This window comes from Populus nigra, chromosome 13 (genome assembly GCF_951802175.1).
Source record: "Populus nigra chromosome 13, ddPopNigr1.1, whole genome shotgun sequence".
Taxonomy (NCBI): domain Eukaryota; kingdom Viridiplantae; phylum Streptophyta; class Magnoliopsida; order Malpighiales; family Salicaceae; genus Populus; species Populus nigra.
In genome coordinates this window covers 10,449,565-10,458,243 of record NC_084864.1, presented here as the reverse complement: position 1 = coordinate 10,458,243, position 8,679 = coordinate 10,449,565, and the positions used below count along the sequence as shown (strand labels likewise).

The 8,679-nt window shown below is 34.2% G+C and overlaps 2 protein-coding genes across 2 annotated transcripts; both read right to left on the bottom strand.

The window, feature by feature from the left end:
- Positions 1-925: 925 nt before the first annotated feature.
- LOC133670441 (pentatricopeptide repeat-containing protein At5g66520-like) lies at positions 926-3,197 on the bottom strand. Its single transcript, XM_062090937.1, has one exon. It carries the CDS (start codon positions 3,020-3,022, stop codon positions 1,631-1,633), a length of 1,392 nt encoding a protein of 463 aa, XP_061946921.1. The 5' UTR covers positions 3,023-3,197; the 3' UTR covers positions 926-1,630.
- A 135-nt stretch (positions 3,198-3,332) lies between these two features.
- Positions 3,333-6,355, bottom strand: LOC133670442 (transmembrane emp24 domain-containing protein p24delta9-like). Its single transcript, XM_062090938.1, has 4 exons — positions 5,924-6,355; positions 5,384-5,593; positions 4,300-4,376; positions 3,333-3,939 (listed from the first exon to the last, which is right to left on the bottom strand). Exons 1-4 carry the CDS (start codon positions 6,125-6,127, stop codon positions 3,795-3,797), a joined length of 636 nt encoding a protein of 211 aa, XP_061946922.1. The 5' UTR covers positions 6,128-6,355; the 3' UTR covers positions 3,333-3,794.
- Positions 6,356-8,679: the final 2,324 nt, after the last annotated feature.

Sequence of the window (8,679 nt, the reverse complement as noted above, 5' to 3'; positions counted from 1 at the left end):
ATTATTCTGATCTTATAACATGAGATACGAGTTTAATAGGTCAACTTGAGTAGACTTAGCTTCTATTATTGATATTACATGTTTATTATGCTAACTCAGACTAACTTGTACCGGTTTTTTATCATATTTTTATCTAATTTTATCATTTTATATTTAATTGGCTAAAAACTAAACATCATTTTTCTGCTCTTGAAAAAATATTTTTTTCCCAAGTTATCTTGGTCTTTTTTATTTAATTTTTGCCCATTTATTATTGTTGCCATTTTTTTTCTTCTGATTAAAACAAAACAACTTATTTAAGGGGCTATAATCCGAGTAATTGAGTTTACTTCTTTTTTTATTTTAAACGTGATCGTGGAAACTAAACATTATCTTCTACACGCGAGGCGTAGCACCCGCGGACATCCAGCACAGGCTATACAACATCTTGTAAGATCATTGGGTTCCGCTCTCAATGAGTTGGAACTAGTGGTATGAATCACTTTTGCATCCCCTAGGAAAGCTAAGTTCATTTCCAGATACCACAGCTACAAACATCTTTGCCTCTTGCTTGGAATCCATATGGAACCTCTCCGTTTTGGTTTCTGCTTATTGCCCCCGCCGCCAGTGCTTTTGACAAAACCACCATCACAGATGATACTTTGCAAGTAACATTTCATGTATTCAATTGTTTACATACATACCTCTTCGTATAGTGGTACCCTCCAGAAACTAATCTTTTCAGTCGCAATTTAATCCCATTTTGTCATGAAAACTACGACTACAAACTTTTTAACCTTGACTACTAGACAAAATCTCAATCACTAGTCACTAAATTGATTCATTATTACTCCATTTTCTCTGTTTTACTTTCCTAATTCTATAACAGATCATGCTAAATGCATTCTGATAATAAAAATTGCTTATCGGTGTTTTTTCCTTCCCCTTATTGATAAAGAAGATGGGATAAATATATTAGTTGTTAAAATCTTTTAAATAAAGGAACAAAATCGACGATTATTTGATCCTACATTGCTAAATTTGACCACGGGCATCCACAACATCTGACTGGCTATGGATGCCTAAAGTTTACTTAGCTAGTCTCCCACACTTGAATCAATGGCCTCACTCCTAACCTTCGCCCCGTGAATATCTTTCCTATGCCCACAAGGAGTATCTTAAATGATGGTTGGTGTACTTTGTCTTTGTCATCTGGATTCTAGAGCTCTTTTCTTGAGAGAGAACAACATGTATGCGGGGATGACATACAGTCTTTGATCTAGCAGCTTCTCCAATAGTGTTTGCAGAACTCAAGCATTATGTTTCATTCTCAGAATAGCCCTCATATGATCTATTTCCAAAATCAACAGTCCTGATCCCAAAGATGTCAGCCTATTAGAAACCTCGCTCCAGATAGCCTTTTGATTGATGATTAACACCTACCAAGAACACAGTCAAAATTGTTGAGATTGCTACAGGACTGGAGCTGAACTTAGGCATGATTTATTGATCTCCTGTATCTTTACATTCCTAACAGGATGTGAAGTGCACCCCCACCCAAATACATCCTGGATTTTTTCTTGTTAAACCTACCATCATCGCTTGCTGCATCCGATTCACTTAACCTGTTCGACCTGCAGCAGCATAAGTCTCATGAAGTATAGTACCCTCCATCTGGTTTTAACTCTAATAGCTTCTTCACAACCCTCTCCCCCATATACACATCGCCATGTTTTCTACAGGCTGCAACCAAAACTCCCCAAACAACGTCATTGCTTGGTAATGGCATGCTGGTAATTAATTCAAATGCCTCCTCTAACCACCCTGCTTGACCTAACATATTTACCATGCAACCGTAATGTTCAATCCTTGCCTCAATTCCATGGTCTCTCTGCATACTCTCAAAAAGCCTGTACCCTTCATCTACCAACCCCACATGTGCGTATGCAGTTAAAACAGCTAGGAAAGTAACCCCATCAGGTGCAACCCCGTAATTAAACATGCGACTAAATAACCCGAACGCATCTTCAGGGTTCCTGTTGTTAGCACATGCAGAAATCATTGAATTCCATGTAACCAGACTCTTCCTGCTCATGCTATTGAACACCTGCCACGCTTTATCCATACACCCACACTTTGCATACATATCGATCAATGCATTACAAAGTGAAACCATCCATCCAAACCCATTCTCATCAATATAAGAATGCACACTATACCCCATTTGCAAATCACCCAAATTAGTGCATGCTGAAATCACACTAACAAGAGTGACCTCATCTGGTCTCACTCCTTTATCTAGCATAGTCACATACAACTCTAATGCCTCCCTCGAATACTTAGCTTGCGAATACGCAGAAACCATAGTTGTCCAAGAAACCACATCCCTCTCTGGCATCTGATCAAAAACCCATCTTGCACGCTCTAATTCCCCAGCCCTTACATGAGCTAAAACCAAACCCGACCACGAGACAACGTCTACTCCCACCGTCTCATCAAACACTCTCCAGGCTACCACGGGATTCCCCCTCGCCGCATACAAATGTATCAACGCATTTCGAACAAACAAATGCGAAGAAAACCCAAGCTTTATCACGGCCCCGTGTATCTCATCGCACTCTACGACCAATGGGAGGTTACGGTTTATATTCTCTCTCACTCTTGACCGCGCTTTTATCAAGAAATTGAAAGTGAATTCATCTGGGTCTACACCATTTTGCCTCATCCGATTAACTAAATGCAAGGAATAAGAAGGGATAGAGCTTTTAGCGTAGCCACGAATGAGGGTGTTATAGAAGAAAGTATTTGGATGGGGCAATTGATCAAACAGACGCTGAGCGTAGGCTAAATCACCGGAAGGTGAAACCGCAGCAAAGCGAAGCATCTTGGCAAGGATAATGGAGTGGTCGTGGAAGCCTGTGAGTAAGGAATGGGCGTGGATCTGCTTGAGGCGGGACATAGAGTTGCAAGCCTCTGCCATGGAAATAAGAGTGGACGCCAGGGTGAGTATTGGCTTGCATTGTTGGTTGTTTGGCGGGTGCATTTAGGTGGCTTGCTATTAGCTGAATTTTGAAAGTTTGCGTGGGAGTAAAAGCTTTATATATATAAATATAACATGGATCTATTTTTGAAGTCTTGTGTTTATTGTTTATAAAGTATTTTTGCATTTATTTATTATTATGACAGTGATTATTTTAAACAATTATTTTTAATATTAATATATTAAAAAAACATAAAAAATTAAATTAAAAAATTAAATTAAAAAATTAAAAAAATTTAATTTTTTTAAAATATTTTTAAAACACAAAAATAAACAAGAAATTAGAAGCATAATCGATTAAAACTTATTTCAATAAAAAAAAAACTAAATTTATAATTTAACTACTAAATAATAAATTCCTAAAATAAAATCCAGAATAATAACACTATTAAAACTCCTAAATAAATAAAAACGAGTTCTCATTGTTGTCATTCATTCTCCATCAGTCAGAGGAGGTCCCATATTCAAATCCTCCCTCCTCCAACGCAAAAGAAAATGCTGCAACTCAAGTAGATAAACTTGGGAGGTCCTTCAATTCAACTACATCACTGGTTTTCAACTAATTAATATTCAAATACATGCTGAAAATGTGATAGAGGTTATACTTTCTATTGTCAACATCTCTCAGCACTAAGAAGAACTGCATGGAATCAACAAATTTGTTAGTGATGCCAGTCCTTGAAGTTTAAGATAAGAGGATACAAAATGTTAATAGTTAACTGCTGAGAATAAATGGTTTGAGATATAAGAAAAACGGGTGATTAAAAAAGCAAAGCTACAGCAGCTTCTTCCTCTCAAAATGTGACTTCAGATGCCAGAGCTGTAAACCAGCCACAGATAAGCAAACCACAAGTGAAAGGAAACTAAGGCCAGCCATTTTGGAGTTCGTTGATTGATTAAGTTGTTGCATTTCTTCTTCCCTGGATCACCAACAGGGAAAAGGAAAAGGCGAACATGAAATCTAGCGCAAAAGTAATGCTTCTCTGTCAAATGTATAGCAAAAAAGCCAAGGAAAATCGTTTTCAGGAAAACAGAGTAGATAAAAAAGTTTTCTTTTTGGTATCTGAGGGTTATTAATTTAACCAAAGATTTATTTGGACTCTCTCATTGGAAAACTGACAGCATCGACCATGTAGCAGCAACATATTGAAAAACAATATCAGTGACAGCAAACTAGAAAGAGTGTTGAAATGCATGGTATCATGAACAACCAGTACCACTCACCAACCTATCCAGACACGATATGAAGGCTTGGCTTAATAAAGTAATGGCGTTCATACCTCACACGAAGATGAAACATCTCTTCATTAATAGATGTGACAGTATCCAGTAATTTCTTCAACTCAATTTCCATAACCTAGAACAAGAGAAATTATGCATCAACCAAACATGTTTAACAGGAATACACAATCAAATATAGTTGAATCCACTACTAACGGTAGCTCCCATAGGATGCCCAAGGATAGAAATAACATTTTAGGAATGGAGTTCCCACCGCCAATGGAAGATTAGAATATTCTATACAAAAACTAAGCCAGTTATTCACAAAGTACATTCTTAGCAATAGCATACATTCGACATCCTGAGAAGATAACATTTGTAACAGAATTAAAAATCCCCTTGCGATTTAAATGCAAAACTGGGCATCAGAGGATAGACCCATGGCTTTTAGTATATTCCTTTTTGCATGTACTTGTTATTTCATGTCACTAACTTTTGATTGATGGTTCATCATCCTAACAACAATTAGACACTCAAATTCTTTGGCCCCAAAAAACTTGATCACTTATCGACAGTGCCATTAAAGTCAAAGAACCCCCTTCAAAAGTAAAAAAATAACTCCAGAACATAACCCAGAGCAGACAAAACTGTTTATTCCTATCAGTTATGGTTGGAAGATAACGTGAGTAGAAGGTACTTGAAGGATTCCTTGAAGCATCAATTAAATAAGACACCAACCTCTTAACCCTTTTTCAGTGCCTTTATATCTAAATTGTTGATCCTCCCCTTCCATACTCGTCCCTTTCTATGAATGATAATACCACTACCATACCAACACTTGCCGAATGATCTCAATTTAAAATGTCCTCCCCATGCTCAATTCACCCAGGTCTAATTAAGAACCCAGCTCGTATAGCAGATAATGCTATACAAAAATAAAATAATTTTACCAAAAATACCATCAATAATGAATCAGCAAATTCAAAAGAGCTGTACAAAAATGAAATTTTGTCACTAAAACCACACAAAAATAGCAATATGCAAAAAAACATTTCAGGAGCAATATACAGGAGTAAACTGTATGAATAAATTATCATAAAATGTCAAATTAAACAGAAAATACAGGCCAAAACAATCACTTACTTCAACTTGTTCCTTCTTAGCAATCTTAGACCAATCCTTAGCAGCAACACCAGTTTTCCATTCAAATTCAATGGCTACAGTGGTTTCTGGTTTGTGATCAGGGGCCGTAAAGCAAGTAGTGTAATCACCAGCCTCAGCTGCAGTAAATGCAAAATTACCTGAATCCACCTGATCCCCATGGTGATAATTGTTCCCATATGGCGATGTCACCTGTATCACCCCCACCATTACCATCGCCAAATTTGACGCCAAAAATCACAATAAAAAACCAAAAACAATCATTATTTATTACTTGGTTAGCATTGCACTAATGTCCCCAACAAATCTAATGGCAATTTCTCCACGATAAGATACCTTTCTAATATAAAAAAGTTTGATTTTTTAAATTTATTTTTATAATAATACATAGACACATACCCAGATATGCAATTACAGATACAAACCCAGATATGAACAAAAAATGCAAATATGTATAAATTTAACAGAACATTTTTATTTTTTTTTGTAAATGGGTTTAAGAGAGTGGAATTGAGAGATTACCCTGACATTAAGCTTGTGGGTATCAGGGAGAGGATAACCCTCATTAGGATTGACAACATTATACTTTCCAACAGTAATTGCGCTGTTATTTATATCCTCTGATACGCATTTTGTGTGTCCTGATTGCAGATCAAACCTCATCGATTCTGCAATTATCAAAAACAACCCAAGAGTTGTTATCATTAAGAGATTTGATTTTGACATTTTTCTTTTCAAAGAAGCAAAAGGGAGCTCGAATTTTGGATTTTGAGGTGTTTCCAGGTTTTTTATTTAAGCTTTGAAAGAATTGGACATCTGTTTGTTTTTGTCATTTTAAGGGTCTTGTCTGGGAAATGTAATGCCCGGAATCCGGATTCGGCTTCTCAAACTCTCTTCCGACGTTATTTCAATTTCTTATTATTGTCCACCATAAAAAAAGAGAGGATAAAGTCATAAAACTATATTATGCTAGCATTCATGTGTACTCTACATTAGTAATTGTGTTACTTTAAATTGAGGATAAGTTTATTTTTAATTGTTTATTTTTAATGATGTTATTGTATATTTTAAGTTATTTCAAAGTAAGGAAAAAAAACTTATTATTTTAAAAATTAATGATAAAAGATTTATTTAGCAACAAATATTTCAATGATATGAAAAGGGCAATCTTTATAAATTTTAGGGTACATTCATTGTGAATTTTCTAGCTAAATATTTTTTCTCGAATACTTTTTAGTTTTTAGCTTACAATAGTAAAATTACTATTTTTCCCCTAATTAAATAACTTTTATCTTGGTTGATAAGGGTAAAGACTATATATATGATGTCTGATATCTAGGGGTAATTTTGGATTTTCTTATTTAAATACATTACTTAAATGCCTTCAAGTAATTAAAGCTTTTGGTCAAGGGTTGTTACTGTATTTTCAACGTCTTTTTCATTTTGATCTTGGTTTTTTATTTATACAATTTAACCCTCAATTGACTATTAAGCTTTAAATTTTTTTTCAATTTGGCTCTTAATTTGGTCAATTTTAGCCCTTGAAGTCTCACGTCTTTTACAATTTGATCCTTGGTTTTGAGTTTTTTCAATCAAATCTCTAATTAGCTATCAAACTTTATTTTTTTACAATTAAACTCCTGATTAAACTAACTAAACTTTTCAAAGTCAATTTCAGTTCTCAAACTTTGATTTCTTCTAATTAACATCCAAATTGACTTTAAAAAACTGATTTTCCTAACAATTAAGTCCTCGACAAAATTAATTAAGCCTTTTAAAATCCTCATTGAGTCCTTACTTATCCAAATTTATATTTCTTTACTCCAAATTAATTATTCTCACTAATAGGGTCTTTTGTTATTCAGAATTAAGTCGCTAATTTGCAATTCTTGTATATTGTGGTCCTCTGACTTTTCCACCTGTCATTTTGGTTCCTCATAAAAAACTTAGGCAATCTTCTAGGCTTTCTTCGTGTGTATCATCTTGTATATTTTGGATTTTTTTTCTATTTTCTCCTTTCCTTTTTTTGATTTTTTTTGGGTTAAAATGGATAAAAATAAATGCCTCCTCTTTACAATGCTTACAAAACAAAAATCTCATCAAGGTTTTGCATAGTGATCTTGTAAATAAAAAGTGTCTGTTCGACTTGCTGGATGATCCACCCATCCAAAGACTTTACATATTTTTTAAAAAAATTGTCTCATTATCACTAGTGACCTACCTTTCAAAAAATTGGTCAATTCTTATGGGTCACTTGTTTTTTTTTAAATTCCAAAGAGAATTTCAGCAAGCGTCCGTGCTTTTCTAAAATTGGTCTATTTTCACAAGCAATCACAATTATACCCCTTACTGCCCTTTTTAGGTGTGTTGGTGGGAGACCGATGACATTGTAAAGACTCTAGTCTATGGAAATGAGGGTGTCATTTTCTTACTTCTTCTACCCTTATATATTTTTTCATTGCATGTTTTACCCTAAAGAGAGTTCTATTAGGGATAATATACTAGTGATAGATAGATCCTCGTTTAGAGCGCCTTGTGAGAATGATGAGAGTAACTCCTTTTCGGTATAGGAGTGCAAGCATCTTTATGCCTACTTTCTTGTATGTCATTATGCTTTTTCTCTTTAATAAAGAAGAGTTGTATTTGTGCATTTAGTGGTGAGTACATGAGAGCTTATTTTTATGTATAAGAAAGAATGTAAAGATTTATTTGCATAGTTATTATATCATCATTGAGCATCTACACTTGATGGGAGGGTTGTTAGAGACCTAAAAGAGCTAAATTCATACGGTAGGCAAATTAGTTACCTTTTTTTTCCCTAGAGTATCATCACACATGAAAAAACAATTTGGTGAAAGGTGTGAAATGAGAATGAACTGGTTTATATATATATATATATATATATATATATATATATATATATATATATATATATATATATATATATAGAGAGAGAGAGAGAGAGAGGATCCCATAAAAAACGTTATTAATGAAGTTATGAAAAAACCTCACACAAAAATTATGTTTTTCATGTGTGGCGATCTTGAGCCAAGACATATAGACTTGTTTATTTTAAAAAAAACAAATCTTTCATGGAACAAGGGACTCTCCAATGCTTAAATTAATAAATGTAAAAGAATAATTAATATAAAAGAGAAATGAGAGAAATTATATGTGTAGAGAGAAATATGTAATGTATTTGTAATGTTGAAATCATAGTTAGAACATCTTATGTTTATCTAATGATTAAAAATATTTATAGATCTTAATCATATTAT